At 41.4% G+C, this 21,598-nt stretch overlaps 1 protein-coding gene across 1 annotated transcript in view; it reads right to left on the reverse strand.

Annotated features, from left to right (window-relative positions):
- AGPS (alkylglycerone phosphate synthase) overlaps positions 1-21,598 on the reverse strand; it is a 157,447-nt gene that overhangs the window by 31,786 nt on the left and 104,063 nt on the right. The window contains exons 15-19 of the mRNA XM_075608988.1: positions 17,606-17,675; positions 15,599-15,660; positions 11,906-11,995; positions 4,576-4,675; positions 1,821-1,878 (exon numbers count right to left, since the gene is read on the reverse strand). Coding sequence (XP_075465103.1) covers positions 1,821-1,878; positions 4,576-4,675; positions 11,906-11,995; positions 15,599-15,660; positions 17,606-17,675 — 380 coding nt within the window. The remainder of the gene's footprint in view (positions 1-1,820; positions 1,879-4,575; positions 4,676-11,905; positions 11,996-15,598; positions 15,661-17,605; positions 17,676-21,598) is intronic.

A 21,598-nucleotide genomic window follows, 5' to 3' on the forward strand; every position in this document is an offset into this window, starting at 1 on the left:
AATACTACCTTGGAGGTCCTTGCCTTAAGCTTTTGGCCTAGATCCCTGTAATCATTTTTTAGGACCCTCCATCTTTCTCTAACTTTGTCATTGGTGCCAACATGTACCAAGACCGCCGGGTCAATCCCAGCTCCCCCCAACAATCTGTCTACCCGAATCGCAATGTGCCGAACCCGAGCACCCGGGAGACAACAAACTGTTCGGTTCATGCGGTCCCGGCAACAGATTGCCCTATCTACCTTCCTAATAATGGAGTCCCCTACCACCACAATCTTTCTTTGCATCTGAGCATCCTGAGTCCCCACTGTGCTGGAGGAACTATTCCCCTGGCTGCTAGAGTAATTAGTCTCCCCCAGCCTTGCCATTTCTGCCCCAACATTCCCAATATCTTCACTCAACATGGCAAATCTATTGGGATGTGTCAGCTCAGAAACGACCTGCCTCTCCATATTTCCCCTGCTTCCCCTTCTAACTGTCACCCAGCTGCCTACCTGCTCCTCACTAACAGCAACTAAGCTACCTACCTGCTCCTCACTAAAAGCACCACCATCTGCACCACTAGTCGAAGCAAGGCCTGCTCAGTGAGCTCTAATTCCATTTCAATCTTGCCAATGTCCCTCAATATTGCAAGTTGCCTCTTCAGATCAGCCAGCTCTGATTCTAAAGAGACCACCCACTCACACTTCCCACAGCGGTATGCTCCCTGGAACAGCTGCTCCAAGTGCACATACATGTGGCAAGATGTGCATTGAGTGGCATTTTCAATCCTGCTCATTCTAGCAACTATGAAGGTTAGAAGTACTAACAGTAAACTGTACTTCAATAAACTATACCTTGTTTAACTGCTTCCTTGTTCAAACTGGTTCTGGTTCTAACTGCACACACTTTGACCAACCAGCACTTCAATCAATCAAACAGATCAATCAGTACACGCAAGCTCAGGATTCGTTAGAAGCCTCTGTTTAAATAGGGACACCCACCAGGTGTGTTAGGTTATCAATTAACTAACCCCACCCACTACAGGTGTGTTAGGCCAGCCAATTAACCAACCACACCCACTCTGCCTCAGGCAGAGATTACATTGTTACATATATTTAATACATGATTAAATACTTTAAACCACCGGTAGCTAACTCCAGTCCATAATGGCCACCAACAGGTCAGGTTTTCAGGATATTCCTGCTTCAGCACAGGTGACTCAATCAGTGGCACAGTCTAAGAATGACTCAGCCATCTGTGCTGAAGCAGGAATATCCTGAAAACCTGACCTGTCAGTGGCCCTTGAGTACTGAAGTTGGCTACCCCTGCTGTAAACAAACACTATTAACCTGCACCTGAAATATCTGTCCATAAATACTCCCTATTGTAGGATATATGACAACATATCTAAACAACCTAGAGGTGCATCCAGGAGGAAATACTAAACATGTAACAAAACAAAGCCCAAAAGAGCGATCAGGAACCACCAAAATAGCTGAGAACACTTGAACCCATACCTAAAAATGGGTGCTAAGCCTTAGCACACCATTACTCATATTCATGAGTGGGAGTCAAACTTAGCACCCTTCTGTGAATTCCCCCATTGGGGTATGAAAATATAAAAAAATATTTAGTATATAAAGTCTGAAAAAAGCAACAGTCAACGCACCCCTCTCCCTACGAGAAACCAACAATACTAGCAGTTGAAATACTTTAAAAAAAAAAAAAGTGCAATTTGAAATACATTTAATAACTATAAAGAACGTGCATGTTGGTTTGAGAGTGTATGTAAAATCTGGTGTCTGTCAGTGGAGCATGTGAATAAACAAAAAACACATTACCTCCATGATGATGTGAAAGACTTCCACCATTGGCAAGGATTTCTTCTCTAGCAGCGAACTGTATAGCAAAAATTGAAGAAAGGTAACTCATATATTATATGCGCCTCACATCGTTAATATTAATTATGTGGCAGAAGTAGTAAGGCACACAACCAACATGCTTATTTCTATAACCTGTAACATTCGTTTTTACGAACGAATGCACGATGTCCACATAAAGATACAATATTTAATAAATTATCATTTCTATCACACACACACACACACACACACACACACACACACACACACACACACACACACACACACACACACACACGACAGGTCTGTCACACAGCTTTTAAGCACAGCATGGTATTAGATGTAAAGCTAGTGAAACCACTCACAGACAGCTGTTTCGACCATGCAGAGCATAAAAGCTGTGTGAGCAGCGAGCATTAGTTATACGGGTTCCATGTAAAAATGGATTTCAGGTAAAAGTTGACACTGGGCTCATTTGCATGTCAATTCCCAGAATCCCTTGCCACAGTGGAAGCACTGTATGCTAGGTGATAATGCTGAAAGGCAGGGTTGCAGACCTGTCTAACGTGAATATGCTCACAAGTGATATTATTATTTGCTATATGTGAAACAGTGGAGGTTTTTTGTCGCATTTTTCACACATCATAAATAAATAAATAAATAAATAATATATATATATATATATATATATATATATATATATATATATATATATATATATATATATATATATATATATATATACACCACGACTATTAAGGTTATGGTGGGTAAAAAAAGTGACTAAAACCCTCCACAGTGAAGCATAAAGCAACTGTAAATATTCCTGTATATTCATTTGCATGTCTTAGACAGGTCTGCAACCCTATCTTTCACCATTATCACCCAGCAAACAGCACTTCCACTGCAGCAAGGGATTCTGGGAAATGACATGCAAATGAGCACACAGTGCCACTTTTTATCTCATGCTCATATTACATGAGCAACCCTTAGTCAATGCATGCTGCTTTAAACACAGCTTTTAAGCAAGGACTTGGGAGATGCAAAGTCAGTTAACCCACTCACAGACATGTTTCAACCTTGATGGGTCTCATCAGTGTGAGGTTGGCTTACTGACATTTGCTCAAATGAGATAAGAGTAGGTAATCACCACCACTATTAAGGTTATGGTGGGTAAAAAAAGTGACTAAAACCCTCCACAGTATATACACACACACACACACACACACACACACACACACACACACACACACACACACACACACATATACAGTGGTTGACAAATCACCAAAAAATCTACTCGCCACACAAAAAAATCTACTCGCCACCTAGTACCAAACGTATGCTGCTTGGGCCAATAGGAGCTCGCCACGATGTTAAATCCACTCGCCCGGGGCGAGCAAATGTATAGGTTTGTCGAACACTGTAAATATATATATATATATATATATATATATATATATATATATATATATATATATACATATATAGACACACACAAATGTATACATATACACACACACATTTATATATACACACACATTTTTTTTTATAGCTACTTGCACAGGTCCATCTCGGGAGCTGGCACAGGACAGAATGCAACTGCGCAGAACATATTCGGAATCAGAGCTTTCAATCACTGCTCTACTTCCTGAAATCGGGTCCCATAATTCCTCGCATTGCATTATACAAGGCACTGAGAGGGAGGGTCGGCATGACTTTAGGAAGCAGAGCAGTGACTTACAGGTCTGCTCCTGAATACGTTCTGCTGCAGCTATTGACCTTCAGCTCCACACGATCCCCCAATTTTCCACTCGTCCTGGTTAAGTGGATTTTTTCATCTGTGTGAGAGTGAGATATATATATATATATTTATATATTATACACACACACATATACAGTGGTGATCAAAAGAAATTACACCCTCTTTGAATTCTATGGTTTTACATATCAGGACATAACAATCATCTGTTCCTTAGCAGGTCTTAAAATTAGGTAAATACAACCTCAGATGAACAACAACACATGACATATTAAATAAATCATGACACGGTGTAATATATCATGTGTTGTTGTTCATCTGAGGTTGTATTTACCTAATTTTAAGACCTGCTAAGGAACAGACTCTTTTAGTGTGTGTGTATATGGCAGGTGCTACCACTAGGCAACTTCCCCGGTCGCCTAGGCTGGCACATTTTGGGGGGCAGCAGAGGAGGAGGACAGAGGAGGACGACGGCGGCAGAGGAGGGATAGAAGACAGGGGGAGTGATAGAAGACGGGGGGAGTGATAGAAGACGGGGGGAGTGATAGAAGATGAGGGGAGTGATAGAAGATGAGCGGTGAGTGAAAGGAGGGGAGGGTGAGAGAAGGAGGGGAGGGTTGAAAGAAGGAGGGAGGGTGAAAGAAGGAGGGAGGGTGAAAGAAGGAGGGAGGGCGAGTAGGAGGGGCGGGTGAGTAGGAGGGGCGGGTGAGTAGGAGGGGGGAAGAACTCTGATTTTCTGTGTTATCAGTAGGCAAAGTAAAGCTGGCTATACACACACACACATACACTTTTATATACACACACACACACATGTATATATGTATATTAGTATTGTACAATGCAAGTATTCAAATGAGGTAATCCAGTGTGGGTCTTGTATCTAATTCTGCTAAGAATTCAACAGCAAGGAGTCAAAATAAAGAATATAAACCACAACAAAAACACGTCACAATAGGAAAACGTGCACGCTACCTCGATTTCTTCGTAGACATGAACGGGGTCACTTATACCCCTGTAGTTAAAAGCAAAGTAGAAATAAACACAGGCACCGGAATCATATGTCTGTGTGACCCTAGAAAAAGAAAGAGAAAACAAGTGATAATCAATATTTTTCATGCATCACTGGTAGTGTATGATACAGTAAAAATAGGAGAGAAATACAATCTTACTGTTAGACCTTACCATTTGGCACCTGAGAAACATTACCCAATAGCCTTCTAAAACTCTACACTCTCCACTTCAAGCGAACATCAAAGTTTAGTAAACCTGGAATGCCTTAGCCTCATTCAATGAAGATGTCATATTTATGTGGTCGCTAAATCTTGCAGATTTTTCCTCTGCAACATGGCCAAAATCTGCCTTTCCTCTGTTGCTCCACAACCAACTCTCCCATGCATGCCCTCATTACCTCCCGACTTGACTATTGCAACCTGCTACTTTCTGGATTTCCTGCATCCCAACTCAATACTGGGTACAATCTATCCAAAATGATACTGCAAGAGTTATCCAACACGTCTCTGCCTCTCTCCTCCTGAAATCCTAAAATGTTGTAGATTATCTCCCTGCCCGGTCTGTGTTATAATTAGGCGTAGATTGGTGGCTTCATAAAAATAAACATATACATAAAATATCCCACTTTCATCTCAACTTTCTTAACCTATAACTTGTGTTTGTTCGTTCTTCCTTTTCCAGTAAGCTCCTCAGAGCATGTACCTCTTTAATATTTGTACTTGTGTGTGCCAATCTATTATATATTCAAAGATCGAGATGCTCAAAACTCCATTATATCAGGGTGCATAACATGACATTACATAATACAAGAATAGACATTATGTTCCCTGTGTTAACATAGTATCTTCAAAGAAAAATACATGCAAAAATAAATAAATACAACATGCCGTTATGAGAGTCCCAGACCCTGAAATAGCAGTAATGCCAATGTTAGGTATAATTTAAATAATGTAATCTTAAGCCCTCGTGCTAAACCTGGTGGACTTTATTGGATAGGAGACAACGCCTCATCAGCGCTGCATACACTAGCAACGCTACACAAGAAAAATCAATTGTTGTTTACATTTTATTACGGCAGAAAGCATGGCTTAACATTACGATATTGCCCTTTCAGAATGCAGCATTATTATATACCATGACGTTAACTTAGGTTCACGTTAAGCATCTTAATGGAGATTTGAGCCTCTGTCCCAAGTCTTTTGTCCATCACTCTAAACATGGAATCAAACTTTACTGGATGGTAGCTGGTTGGTATCACTGGCTACTGGCACGTTCTTTTGAAATCAGAATGTACAAGCAGAACAATGTCGATTGAAACCACAGCAAGACCAAAGTGGCCACTTCCTGTTGTCATTTGCATGTCACAACAATGCTCTTGGTCTGCACGGTTTTATGATGTTCAATTGTCTGGAACCAACGTAAGAACCTGCACTCAGAAACCTGTAACTTCTACAATGTTGATGTGAAAGGTGCAATTGGTGGGAGAATTTGTTATTACTCACTATACATGTATTGTACCTGGTTTTCAAAAGCTGGAGATCTTATACTTTGCATCTTTGATGTCTTCTAATTCATTGCTCCTTTAAGTTTACACATTTTTAAAAACCTTATGATAAATTGAACAGATGTATGCCAAGATGTAAGTTGACATGAAGGGACTTTTTTAAAAGCAGTAATAAATAAAAATATAAAGCTGTAAAGAGCTTTGCAAGTGGTGGTTTTACGACATGGGAAGTCAAAGAATATCTTGTCAATTCCACACATGTTTTGTGGACTTCAAGGTGGTTTTCCATACTGTAAGGTTCAGACATTATAAAGGTCAGGAATTGTGATAGAAGTGTAATGTGAATGACAAACCCTGCTTTACATCCTCTCAATGTCACCAAGTCAAGCAAAATGCTGATGACCCTTGAGTTTGCAGTGATGGAATGGATCAACACGGCTTCCAATGTACACACACAGAGAGAAAGTGAGAGTGCAGAGAGAGAAAGCGAGAGTGCAGAGAGAAAAAGCGAGAGCGCAGAAATAGAAAGCAAGAGCGCAGAGAGAGAAAGCAAGAGCGCAGAGAGAGAAAGCGAGAACGCAGAAAGAGAGAGCGAGAGAGCGTAGAGAGAGCGTAGAGAGACACAGAGAGCGCATAGAGAGAGCGCGTAGAGAGAGAGCGCGTAGAGAGAGAGCGCGTAGAGAGAGAGAGACAGAGAGCAAGCCCACAGAGAGAGAGCGAGCCCGTAGAGAGAGAGAGCGAGCCCGTAGAGAGAGAGAGCGAGCCCGTAGAGAGAGAGAGCGAGCCCGTAGAGAGAGAGAGAGAGCGAGCCCGTAGAGAGAGAGAGCGAGCCCGTAGAGAGAGAGAGAGAGCGAGCCCGTAGAGAGAGAGAGCGAGCCCGTAGAGAGAGAGAGAGAGCGAGCCCGTAGAGAGAGAGAGCGTGCCCGTAGAGAGAGCGAGCCCGTAGAGAGAGAGCGAGCGCGTAGAGAGAGAGCGCGAGCCCGTAGAGAGAGAGCGCGAGCCCGTAGAGAGAGAGCGCGAGCCCGTAGAGAGAGAGAGCGAGCGTAGAGAGAGAGCGAGCCCGGAGAGAGAGAGCGCGTAGAGAGAGAAAGAGAGAGAGCGAGCGTGTAGAGAGAGAAAGAGAGCAAGCGCGTAGAGAGAAAGAGAGAGAGCGAGCGAGTAGAGAGAGAGAGAGCGCATAGAGAGAGAGAGAGAGAGAGCGCGTAGAGAGAGAGAGCGAGTGCGTAGAGAGAGAGAGCGTGCGCGCATAGAGAGAGAGCGTGTGCGTAGAGAGAGAGAGAGCGCGTAGAGAGAGAGAGAGAGAGAGCGCATAGAGAGAGAGCGAGCGCGTAGAGAGAGAGAGCGAGCGCGTAGAGAGAGAGAGAGAGAGAGAGCGCATAGAGAGAGAGAGAGAGCGCATAGAGAGAGAGAGAGAGAGCGCGTAGAGAGAGAGAGCGAGCGCGTAGAGAGAGAGAGCGAGCGCGTAGAGAGAGAGAGCGAGCGCGTAGAGAGAGAGCGAGCGCGTAGAGGGAGAGCGCGAGCGTGTAGAGAGCGAGCGCATAGAGAGAGCGAGCGCGTAGAGAGAGCGGGCGCGTAGAGAGAGCGGGCGCGTAGAGAGAGCGGGCGCGTAGAGAGAGCGGGCGCGTAGAGAGAGCGAGCGCGTAGAGAGAGCGCGCAGAGAGAGCGAGCGCGTAGAGAGAGCGAGCGCGTAGAGAGAACGAGCGCGTAGAGAGCGAGCGCGTAGAGAGAGCGAGCGCGTAGAGCACGTAGACAAAGAGCGAGAGCATAGAGCGAAAACGTGGAGAACGTAGAGAGAGAGTATATAGAGAGAGACAGTGCGAGTGTATAGAGAGCGAGCACGAGAGTGTATAAAGAGAGCAAGCGTGTATAGAGAAAGCGAGAGGGTGGAGAGAGAAAGCGAGTGTAAAGAGAGAGCGAAAGCGCAAGAGTGTATTGAGAGAATAGAGCGTATAGAGAGAGGGAGAAGAGAGTATAGAGAGGGGGAGAAGAGGGTATAGAGAGGGGGAGAAGAGAGTATAGAGAGGGGGAGAAGAGAGTATAGAGAGAGGGAGAAGAGAGTATAGAGAGAGGGAGAAGAGAGTATAGAGAGAGGGAGAAGAGAGTATAGAGAGAGGGAGAAGAGAGTACAGAGAGAGGGAGAATAGAGAGATGGAGAATAGAGAGTACTGAGAGGGAGAAGAGAGAGTATAGAGAGAGTGAGAAGAGAGAGTAGAGTGTGAGAGTATTTAGAGGGTGAGAGAAAAAAGCTACACGGTATGAGTGATAGAAACACTGTATACTCCACACTTTATGGTAGATAATATCGTACTGTATGGTTTCTGCTTTTCCCATGATGACATCTCAAACGCTTGAAACGAAACATTGCCTCTTTTGTAGATCAAGTACAAACCTTTCCATTTACATCGCTCGCATAGGAATGAAGGCTTTTTTTTTTTTGGTTTACGCAATCCACTGAGCTGCGAGTGTTTTCTACACCACTGCATTACTCTTGTTGAAAGAACTAACAGTACAGTAGCTATTCCATTCCAGCTGTTAAAACATATTCATAAAACTGAAGGAGGTTTCAGAGGGGAAGAATTCACACACTTTACGTGTACTACCGTCATCAGGCAGACTAATCAATCCCCTCTCAGGGGTGCTTTTTCTTGATTTCCCCCCCTCTATGCTTTCAACACTGTGATTTTACTAACTACAAGTGCTGCTGGTTTGATAGGCAATGACTGGATGGTCAGAGCATTGACCTAAAATGGTCAAGTGGTCGGTATAGCTGGCTGCTTTAACATTTACAAAAGCATAACAAAGAGTTAGGCTGCGCTTATAGTGCCGGCGACAGCGACGCGACATCGCGTCAAAACAAACGCATTGCCGCCGTCGCGTGCGCTTATAGTAAGCGCGACGGAGCAACGGCTTGGTCACGATCTCTGGAAATCATCTCAACTTGATTTTTCCAGCAACCGCAGCCTGACGTCACCGTCACCATAAAGCTTGGTCTCCACTGGCTACTGCAGCCGGGGCAAGAGCCGCCCCTCAATGGGACCGGGCCCGCTGCGAAGAGGGCCGTTGCGCTTCGCGGTGCGTTTTTCAGACTCACATTAAAATGGTTATTAGACCTAACGATGAGGCGCTAGGCCACTCCCCCCAGTGGTTCAGCCAATGAGGGTGAACCTGCTGGGTGACGTCATGGCCGTGCAGACCGGGGAATTCAGCTGCACGTCCTGTCAGCCTCGCAGGCGCGCATGCAGCGCAGGCACTGGGGCCGTAGCCTTACCAGGAAGAGCTGTTCTGCATCTGCCACGACTTACTTTTGATGCATGGTGTCCCTATCACTGTATTGTATTACAATTCCCACCTTTTCCCCTCTCTATATACACACTGTGTAGTGACATTACCTTGGTTAACACTACATAAAAGTGCACACAGTGTAAAGAAAAGCTGGAAAAATAACATTTTGGGAGTACTCTAAGGAGGACACCACACCTTTAATTTCATTGCACATAACTTCCCAGGAGGACTTAAACAATAAAAAAAACAAAATGTTCAATATTTTAAAGATCATTTGTGTTCCTACGTTTCACTCAAAATCCTTGCATTTTAACATGTTTATTTTCAACGTCTTTAGTGCCACACAGCCTTATAAAGTTTTGCTTTGCAATGAGTTGCATGTCCCGCTGGCACTGCAGAGGTTAAAAACAACAAATGTAATACACACATTGTTTTCCTTTTGGTGTAATTAGTAAGCAAATAAAAATAAATGAGCTAAAAGTCCAATACAGTGAGAGACTTGGTCTATGTAACTCCGGTTAGCAGACTGCACATTGAGAGTTTAGAACTTTGCGGAAATCTGTAAGGACATTTTTTTTAAACTACTGGCTACTTTGAAAATAGCATATGCTGCACATAATTTGTGGGAAAAATATAAGGATAGTACTGCCTTTAATTTACCTTTCTATTTATCACATCTGCTTTGAAATACTCTGACCATTTTCTATTTTACAGAGGTATTAATGTGAAAAACATTTTGTCTGGACTCTTAAAAATGGCCAATGTTGTGCTTTTTAAAAAAAAACAAAACAAACTGCTTTATAACAATGAAAGCTTGAATACTGAAACGTTGGAGGCTTTACTAATAACAGCCTGTATTGTATATTCTGTCACTTGTTACATTGTGCTTCTCTTAGTCAGGCTTTTGGGTCTAAAACAGCCAAGCATCAAATCATAAAATAACCATTAAAAATTGAGTGAATTAATGGTATCTCTGTATAATGCTGCATATGTTTTAAATTAATCAAAGTTCACGAGAGCAATATATTAATGATAATGAGCGCATTCTCACAGGTTCCCCAAACCTGCCTTGCCCCCAAATTAAAAAGAGCATACAGTGCCTCCACTGCAGCCAGGGATTCTGGGTAATAACATGCACCAATTCCCAGATTTGAGCAAACCAATAACATGGTAGAGAAGGTGGAACATGGCTGAAGACTTTCACTCCACTGCAATATCCATGTACTTTGTTTGCTAAAAGGGACTGCATTGCTGCGCCCCAATTCCACTCTATAATAGCGCTAATTGTGTAATTGGTTACACAATTTACTGACTCCAAATGATATTGTAGAAAAAAAACAAAAAACTTTGTGTAGCATTTGTCTACTTTTTTTGAAAACAGGCCTTGAGAGGGGTCACAAGTCCCAGATTGTGCTTGTTACTCACTTGTGTGTGGCCATCATTCTATGGGCCCAACATGTTTACATTGTATGCATACCAAAGTGGTCTCATTGTGCACAGGCAATAATAAGATTTACATCCGTTCATGGAGCTGGAGTAAGCCAGAAGAGAGATAATCAACAAAGTCTGACCATAAACATGCAATGACAAGCCAGAGAGAAGAGAGAATATGTTTGACATTTTTGCACTAAAGAATTTGGTTTACAATTCAAACCTTGTTTTTGTTAGCATTGCTGCGGGAAGATATATGCACTGCAATTATCCCAAGCAGAGTAAAAGATAATAAAGACAGATTTGCAATGCACCACCAAGAAAGTTTAGGGGCATTTGTTTCAGATGTTAAGGCTTTTAAGAGATCTGTTATTCATCTTTTTACCACATCCTTCAATTATTTTCTTTAGTTCTAAATAAAATCTACACCACTGTTTACAACTTTGGAAGCAGTTTAACAGCTAAATTGCAAACAATTTAATCTAGCTCAATCTAGAAAAGATAACATGTCACGGAGACATTAAAATGTTACTTTGTTGGTATAAAACAAAAAATAAAACTTCCTGCAGATTTTTAGAGCATTTCTTTCCAATTTTAAAACAATAAAGCACTGGTCATAGGAATTAACGACCACGCAATAATAGTTTATTTATATTACTTTCGTCAAACTGGCAATATTCTTTTTAACATTTTCTTCATGAAACTAATGGGAATTCCATTCAGTTTCAATACCAATCAATGCTTTGACTTTTATAGAGGTTAAATGATCCAATCAATCTTGTTATACTTGGCTGGCTGGTGGATACATGGGAAATAAAATGTCAGATGACTAATCAAGTGCCACTGTAATCTTCCCAGTGAAGAGATCACATTACAATGTCCCCTTCTGCGGCTTATCACCCCGAGACAAAATCACCAACTGCTGAACTATAACCTTGCTTACCAAAGCTAGTCGACAGCAAAAGCGAATTATCTGTGCAGATCACATGGATGGGGAGATGAATCATGATGCATTACAGGAGAAAATGAATAGAGAATGTATAGATTACTGGGTCGGGTCAAGAACAGACGTACCTGCAAGTAGAAAGGGGTGGGAACTGGACACCTCTTTCTTTGCATTCTCGAACAATCCTCTCTTTTACATTGCGGCAGAGATCCAGCACCCTGGAACACAATGTCATGTTAAAATAAGGAGCAACCTTACTATTGAAATCTGTAGCAATACGAGAACATTGTGGAGGCTGTCTTAACACTGACCCATAGCAAATGTATACTGCCTAGGGCCTTATTCTAGATATGCCGAAGCAGCTGTTTGGGCCTTTTTCGGCCGAAAATAACCATTGAAGTCTATGGGGCGTTTCGCCCAAAAATTGACAAAATGGCCGCTGCAGTATATTTAGAATGACCCCATTAACCTTACTCAGATTGGAATTATTATTTAGAACTTCAGTCAGACAATGTATATAATAAATAGGGCTTTGTGTGTATGGGAACTCTCAGGAATCAAGTTCTGGCACCTTTTTGGGAAGTATCAACAAGAAACTCTGCATAATGATTATGAAATAATTAGGAATGGGGCTGGAATATTTACTGCGAGCAAATACATGCTTTACACATACCACATTTCTTTATTTCACGCTGATTTATTGTAGTTCAGATCCAACATTTATTTTTCTTAGGTTTAACGCCCTTTTTTCCCTACAAAAACACCACTGGCAATAGATGAACTTAAAATGAGCAAATGTCTTATTTTGCTATTTTCTGTTTTCGACAACAACAGTGACTGCATCTTTAAATGACGAATTGCAAGACAAAAATGTTGCATGCAAAGTCATCTAAAAATACATCTTCATGTTCAGACTGAGTGGGACCTCTTCTATGAAGGAAGACGGCTGCTTCAAATAGAATTGATGTGAAGTGCTTCACATTCTTTTAATGTGTACAGTACCGACACACTTTATCCGAGTGTGGTCGGTACCGCAAGCCGGGAAATCTCCCGGCTTGCTAGTGGCCGCCCCTCGGCGTGCCGCGCGTCATAGACGCGCGGTCACGCGTCATCGGGAGCGTGCGCCCCCTGCACGCGCGTCCAGGGGCTCCCCGAGGGAGCCCTGGTGTCCCGCGATCGCGGGACAGCGGCAGGGGGTTCCGGGGGACCCGGCGGACCCGGCAGCGGTAGGGAGAGCGCCCCGATCGGAGGGCGCTCTTCCGCTGCTTCGGCGCGCGCCCGTCACTCTCGGGCGCGCGCCAGGCTACTGCTGCGGCAGAGAACGGGCAAATGCTCGAATAAACTCTGCCGCAGCAGTATATTAATATGTTGCAGGCTTTTTGGCATACAATGTGTTTGCAAATGATATGCAATTGTTTACTTCTCTCTGACTTCCCTTTATGTGAGCACTCTAACTTTTTTAAACTGAAATTGCCTGTATTGAGGAGATATATATATATATCAAATGGAAATATAACTGTATGCTCATTTGCATGCCTTAGGCAGGTCTGCAACCCCGCCTTTCACCATTATCACCCAGCACACAGCACTTCCACTGCAGCAAGGGATTCTGGGAAATGACATGCAAATGAGTACACAGTGCCACTTTTTGCTTCAAAACCATTTTAAACATGGTTCCCTATAGGCTTAAGCTTGCTGCATGGTCACAGCTTTAAGCACAGCCAGGGTTAAGATGCATAGCCAGAAAACCCACCCACAGACAGCTGTTTCGACCATAATGGGTCTCATCAGTGTGGGGTTGGTTACACTGGCTATGCAAAGGTGCAGACCTGCCTAAGACATGCAAATGAGCACACAGTTATATTTCCATTTGCTATTTGCTTTGCTGTGGAGGGTTTTTGTCACTTTTTTTACTCACCATAACTTAACTAAGTATATATATATATATCATATTGGGGAGATTCCCTACGTTCCGATGAGCGGTATCGGAGCTCGATCACGTGTTTTCTGCCTTTAAAGTCAATGGCAGTTAACATGTGACTGAGCACCCCTTATTGGAACTTTGTGAACCTCGGCCATTGTATTAAATGACAAGTTCCAACAATCAGAAGTTGAAAGCATAGCTGCAGGTTTTACAATATTTTTTTCAGAGCCAACAAATCAAGAGTACAGTCCCATCTACTGTAAGCCCCAAGTGAAGTAATGGCAGAGGCGTGTTTAAGGGGTAATTCTAGGTGATCTTTTAACCCGTTGTGCGCCGGAAGGGCAGCGGCCCCACAGCACTTCGCGAGTGGTCACGTGATCGCCGCTTCACCGATGACATGAACGGAAGAGGAGGGAGTCGCCCTTCTTCCGTTCTCCTGCCTGTCGGATTGCTTTCAGACCTCCATATGCGTGAAGAACACCCTCTCCCCTAGAAAAACTAGCTTAGAAGCCACAACATAGCCACTATATCATGGAGCGCCAGACCCCATTATGTTGTGGCTATGGGGCACACAAGGAGTTAAACTAAATGATACACCTGAGCATATTCAATTATATATATTTTTGAACTTTTAAAGCATTGAATCTTCTGTGTAATTATGTCCGTAGACCCGTGCATGTCTACAGGCACATTGGTAACTCACACCTTTTCATTTTGTGTAAACCAATGTTGCTGCCATCTTTCCTTAGCCAAAGAGATAAAGGAAAAGAACAATGAAGTACCCGATATGAGAATGAATAGAATAGAAACATTCATTTTTCACAGGAAACAGATGAGTATTCACTTGAAGGGCCACTTCATCTAAAGAAGCCAAATAACAGTGCACTTTTAATTGCCAATATGTGTGACGGGCCCTTTTACGATGTACAAGTAAAATTACTCGCCATGCAACATCTCTACTATAGTGTACATTTATTTCCCAATTTAAAAAAAATAAAAAATAAATAGTTTACCAGCTTAAAATAGGCTGAGAAACAAGTCCTGACTGCATCAAAAGATGAACAGAGAATACAAAATACGGTATATATTTTTAGATTGTAGGCTCTAAGTGTAAGTTAATGTTGGACTGTTCTGTGGAATGTGTAGGTGCATGATACATAAATGGTAATTAAAATAATAACATACAATAAATACTAGATGTAGCAAAGACAATATTTTCAGTGCCACCACATAACCACTGTGGTCACATTCCCGGAGGATTAGCGCTGGGGTGGGTCCCATTCGGACAGTCCATATATGAAATGGGGGACAAAATGTTTTCTATGGGAAAAATAAAATGTATGAAAGGTCCGAATAGGACCGGAAACGTTGCCCTCTCCACTGCTCTTTAAATAAATGGAAGACACTGCATTATGAAATCTGAGCAGAACTCTACTTTGTATCTCGCGTGGGAAACTTGTCTCTTTGTTTTCTTGGATCCTATTCAGAAGCATGGACCCGTCGCAGCTCGATCGTGGCAGGCGCTGTCCCCAGCACCGTGGATTTTTGCTTGCTACCACAGTGCATGGGGCAGATAGTCTTGCTACATCTGTACATATGACCTTCTTTTGCAATACATTAATGCAGCAACCCGCGCTGCCCCATATTTTTCTATTGGCTTTGAGACCTCAGGAACCCCTGGTTCCCAACCAATAGAAAGCCGCAACATAATTGGGAAATTTTCATTCATTTTTACAGGGAGCTCGGGGGGGTCCGCATGGGACCACAGATCAGCGCCCAACTCAAAGAAGCGTAAAAAAAACACGTATATTGTAGGAAGTTTGAACAGTACTGAAGAATTTATATTCATCAATGCTGTATACATCAAGTATAGGAAATACAAAAGCAAAGTCTGTACCTGTCCCAGGGAACAGAGGTCTCAAAGGACTCTCCTATAAGATAGTAATCCATGCCGAGGTCCTATGCACAAACACAAAAAAAACATGTTTATAACAGCAGCAAAAAGATATAGTGTCTACATTGTACAGAGAATAAACAGTGTGACAACAGTTTTTAAACATCTGATGAAGGGTTAGAAATGATATATTACAGCTTCAAACTGCACTGCAGATCCACAATTACTTGATGCAGTTTCCAGAAACAGATACTACGCAGTGTCTGCCCATGTTGCATAACCAAGTTTTATGTAAAACTTAAAAGATCAGGAATTATTTTAAAATAATTTGTAGCTTTTAAATGCTCCCATGTGATTAAACAACGTGGCAGGTTTTCTTGTGATGCGACAGCTTGTGATACTTTATCTACTGGTAGACTGTCAATTCTTTTGCCCTTTTTGTAAAGTAATTATGATGGCATTATTAGCAAACCAGCTAAAAGCAGAGAACAACAGTTAATTGTTACGGAAAATATCACTGGACACGGAAAATAAACAAAAAAGTACTCTTTTTTCACAAGAGAAATAAATTCTAACAATTGTTTAAACCAGGGGCGCACAAACTTTTTTTGCTGTCCCCCCACCCTTTACCTCACGCAGGGTCATGTGACATCGCGTGACCTGCAGCGTCATTGGACACGTGTGACCTCACGTCACATGACCCCGCGGCGTCATTTGATGCCGCGTTGCCATGGACATGAGTGACGCCAGCAGAGTCAAGGTAAGTTTTAGAGTTGCAGAGGCATCACGCCATCCCCCGGCATTTCATTTAAATGCCTCGGGGAAGCCTCTGCAACCGCCAGTGCCCCCCCAAACAAATCCAGCGCCCCCCACTTTGCGCACCGCTGATTTAAACAGTACTAAAATGGTAACATTACATTCTACAAAACAATATGGCTAGTATAACTCCATCCTACCTTTATGTAGCAAGACTACACAGATGGTCACTCATTTACCAATACATGTATATAAATGCTGACTTTAATAAAGATATCAGGCACACTGAATAATTAAATGGTGCCAGAGTAAGACAAACCAAAATATTTCAAGTTCACCCAAGGGACTTAAATTGGATCGGTTTGTCCACCTACCCAATTTGTTTAGATGATGGCAACATGTTCCAGAGTGGAAAAAAAAATATTTGCTCAAAAGAAGGACTTTGCTGCAACTGTACAAATGTTGCTCGTGGATTTGATTTAACATTCCAAATAATATAATGCAGCTGAAATGAGCAGTGTGTGTGGTGATAAATGGTGCTATGTCATAGGACTCGTTCTGATGTTCAAGTGAATGGACTGTGTCTTCTGGTTCTGGAAGGTGTCTTAATGCATAGCACTCGCTCAGTAAAGGTGGTCCTACATGTGTGGTTGTTATTCTTCTTTTCTATTTTCAGGAAAGTAGATATATTCCTCCTGGGGATACCACCCATTACAGCCAAAAAAAAAAAAAAAACAACAGATTTGATTAGACAGAGGCACACAACTCGTGCCTCTGTGTGTGTATATATATTTGATCATTTTACTATAAAAATGTTAACAGTTACACACAATCCTTTCCAAAACAGACAACGGGAGATTTTATTTCAACCCATGTGCTGCCAGAGCAATAGGGCTATTGGTTATTCCAACAGACCGTGCTTGGGACCACTTCAAGACGTAGGGGTCTGCATTGCAAATCCATCATGGGGCAAAACCCCAAACACCACGACTATTCCTTTGATCGCTTTCGTATGTAATCATAGGCACATCTGCATATCCTGAAATAATACGTCTTTATGCGGATTCTATGGGAAGGGGAAAGGCCTAAAGGGGGAAAAGACAGCATCTGTCTAAAGTGAATGGCAAATCTGCACAGGAAATTTTAAAGGCCTCCAGTCCTTTCTAAAGCCCCCCATACTCTTTGTGGTCAGGATATGTCAATATTCACATTGGTGACAAGACAAAGGAGGGAGGAAAAAGAAGAGCGACCTACCCGAAGGTAAGCAATGACGAATGTCAGCATGTAACCTCTTTGTCCATTATCTTCGCCTGCTGCCAGACCGCTGCAATTGTAAAGATGGTTAATGATTAACTTGGTATTTATGCGACTCGTTAGACACGATGATCATTGTACTTCAATACAAAATACACAAACACATGGACAAGAGGAACAATGTTGGGAGTTAAAAAATAAATAAAATAAGTTGTGAAATATACATAGAAAAAAATCTGTGCTTTAGCGAAAGCGCAGTCATATCTTTATAGCTCAGTTGAAAAAACTAAAACTGCTTTTACCCATTTTTATCCTGGCTACTGTGATATGTCTAGCGTTTTTTCCCTTTATAACGCAGTCTGGACCTGGGTATTTGTGGACCTGCGGTTGCATTTTTTATCCATGTATTGTAATGTAAGTATGAACAAAGACTATTAAAATAATAAAGGCGTTTTTTGTATGAGAATTCATTTTATTGCAACGCAGCTTGTTATGCGACACTGAGATGAACAGTCCGATGCTTTAGACTTTTTTTTCTTTTCTTCTTCTAGCGTTTCCACGCAAATTAATTTATGTGGCGGAAGGATCAGAGGGTCTGCACATTGAACACCCTGGGATTCCTTAGTAACCCTTCTAAAATGTGTTTATTCTGAAACTGCATAAACCTGTGCCCTCTTCACACTTCTCCTTCACTTGGTTCTGTACAGTGGAACGGCAGAGAAGGAAGCAGGATGCTGTTCCCGAAGAAGCAGAACCCGGGGAGGAATCTCTCTACAGATCTCAGTCGTCCTATTTATTGCATGCAGTAAAAACACAGTGAAAATTTCAAAAGAAAGGGCTAGTTTTGTGCTTTTCCATAAGAAGGAGACATCGGCTGGCCATATATTGGATGCTATAGCCCATGATGCCTTAAATCTAAGATGGCTGCCTCCTGAGCACTAAAAGTATATCACAAACATTTTAGCATATTTCATGTTTTGCTGATCTTTTAATATTCTGAGTTTACATTCTGAAAATGGTGCAGTCCCTTTAAAAAGTTTCATCTTTCCTAACATTGCACATATGCTTTGTTACATTTTATGGCAGCATAAAGTTGTGACAACCTGCACCAGAGTCAAAAACAGAAACTCCTAACTAAAGCAGCAGAGCAATATTGTTTCCATAATACACCTAGGAAGAGGACAAATAAAGGGCCTTGGAATAAATAAATCAGTCGGGTCTCTTATTTTACTACAGATGACACTGGAAGCCACAAGTGTTCTGATCTCAATTGCTCATTCAGATAGAAAACGTACTTTTGATGGTTTGGCTTTGAGAAACAGTTTCCATTCCAATCATTGAGTGCCCAGATACACAATTTGGATTGTAAGGATTGTGGGCGGAATATAAAAAATACATTTCAGTTCTATCAGTTAAATGCTGATCAAATCACCAATCAATGCTTTTTGCTGTAATTATTTATTTATAACCGTATTAAAAGCAGGAGAGATCCCTGATCCATTATTGCACCAATCTTTACATTGATCTCTGGAACCAAGAGGGTTTCCATTTTTGTAATGTGCCTACTCTATGGGCTGCAGAAAATGGCTGCCAGCAAATTCCTTCCCAGCCAGCCAATCAGAACATGACTATCGGGAATGTGAAAACACGCCAGCATTCGGATGATGCCACAGTTTATCATTCGATTGCCTGTAGCCACATTACATTGTTCCCCAGAGAGCAGTTATGCTTCCTGGCCTAAATTTCAAGACCATTTGAAATGTATCCTACATTTGGAAACAAAGGTAAATTGTCAGATAGTGTTTTTAAGCCAAATGCTTTCACTTGACAATGAAACTGAGATGTTGCATAGTACTGTAATACGCTATTAAAGGAAAAGTGCATCAATGAATCTCTTTCATATAGGAGGTTGAAGCGGTTATCCGAAGTATTTAAAGAAAATAAAATGTTAAGTATTTATATACTTTAAAAAAGGGCACGTGCATATTTTGGCAAGCTGCAATTTTTTTCTCCTAATATTAAAAACCGCACGCTGCATTTAAAAGGTATATTTATTAAACTAAAAAAAAGTCAGAGGCAGCGCCTCTGATTAAATTAGTAAGCATGCATATACTTAAAGCAAATTAAGAAAATAAATACAAAATTAATTCCGAATTTAAAAAAAGGATAGAAATTATTATTTAAAAACAAAAATTAAAACGAATGCAGAAATATTTTTAAAGGGTCAACCTAAATCTACCCCATTATTATGTCTGCACTTATGGTGAGCTAGCACACATACTTGGTCAAAAATGTAGAATGATCACGTGAAATAAATAAATATATACATTTAAAACAAAAATAGATAATTATCTTAATTACTGTGGAAATGACTTTGGCCTGATCAAGATTGATTTCATGTGCTTCGAGTCCCATTGAGAGAAAATTGCTATATAAATAGTTATTATTGTTACGTACAACTGCCTACCCCGCAGTGCAGGCTTTTACCCTTTGTGACACAAAATGATTTCATGATGTACACAAGTCGACACTTTAAAGAGGTTAAGAACTTTGCAGTTGTGTGACTGGGCACAGATCCATCAAACCGCTCTGCTTCCTGATCTCCTAATGACGTATCAACGTACTGTACAAACGTGAAATTAAAATTGGAACCCAACTAAAAACGAAGGCCTACAGCAAAGTGTCAAATTCGGTTACTCAATAGGAAGTGCGTAAGGAGAAGGGGGGGGGAGGAGGCTGCCTGAACAAATGCCATTTTTACCTTAGTTTACATCGATCAGCCGTATAATCAATCAAACCAGACGGACAGAAAACTCCCCATCATTACTCAGCCTGTTACTGAAGTGAAATGTTTTCTGTCCCTTTGTAGCAGCACAAAACAATTAGTGACAGGGGGTGGGCTATTGACAATTTATCAAATCGTCTTGATTACACAGTCTCCTTTTTAAAACACACGGTATCTAAGCTGCTGCAGCAGTCGCTACAAAAATATATTCAATATTAATTTCCCATGCCCTGCCTCCCTGCTTTCAAATAAATAAATAAATATTAGTTTAAATTGTCATATGATATGATAAACCCACTCTGTTTAGCAATTTCGCTGCCGTTTCTTCTATATACACTGCCATGAGCATGCCTCACCTATAGCACAAAAGAGATATTTAAGACATTGATTTGTGCAGAATAAATACCTAAGATTAGTCTTTAAAACTGATTTTTAAGCTTGGTTATATCATATGTGATAACCATACATTATCAAAAGGGATCTACACTTTCTTACAAGATGGAGAACAAATAGATGTATGGTTAAGAAGCAATTCAAAAAGTTATTCGGTACAATAGCCTATTTATACAATACCAGTTTCTCCACAAAGATATCGAACTCAACATATAAAATGAAAGTATCCAGCCGTGTTAATATTCTTTTAGTCGTGTTGATATCAATAAATGTTAATCCTGCATTGAAACTAAAAGGACAGAAGAGTATACCCCCAATATCCAGAGCAATCTGGTGTAGGAACACAAGGGCATTGTCTTTAAAGAACCCAATCACTTTAATGCTATTGTGCACAGGAAAGGCAAACGTATACTGTATTTAATGAAGAAACACAACATGAAGAAAATGGAAGAGAATACAGATTTGAAAAATATTTTGTGTCTTAGAATGGAGTATACAGACGTCGTGCTTTAATAATCAAATTCTCCTTGTGTACTTCAGATCACAATAACCTTTCTGATCAGGGGAATACACTTTATGAGTAGGCTCAGCTACCTCCAATTAATATTCATTATGCATCGAACAGAATGTTCAGAGTCAACCTCAGCTATACTCTCCACTGGGAAAGGCAAGTATATTTATGATAGAGGAGAAATCTTTTCACAGACAGGCGGGATAGTGAGGTCATGTTAGACCAATGAAATGGTTTGCCCCAAAGCAATGTCTTCCTTGATTGGTTTTACCTCTGATCTCAAAGTGTTGATTAATGAAGCAGC

This window comes from Ascaphus truei, chromosome 7 (genome assembly GCF_040206685.1).
Source record: "Ascaphus truei isolate aAscTru1 chromosome 7, aAscTru1.hap1, whole genome shotgun sequence".
NCBI lineage: Eukaryota > Metazoa > Chordata > Amphibia > Anura > Ascaphidae > Ascaphus > Ascaphus truei.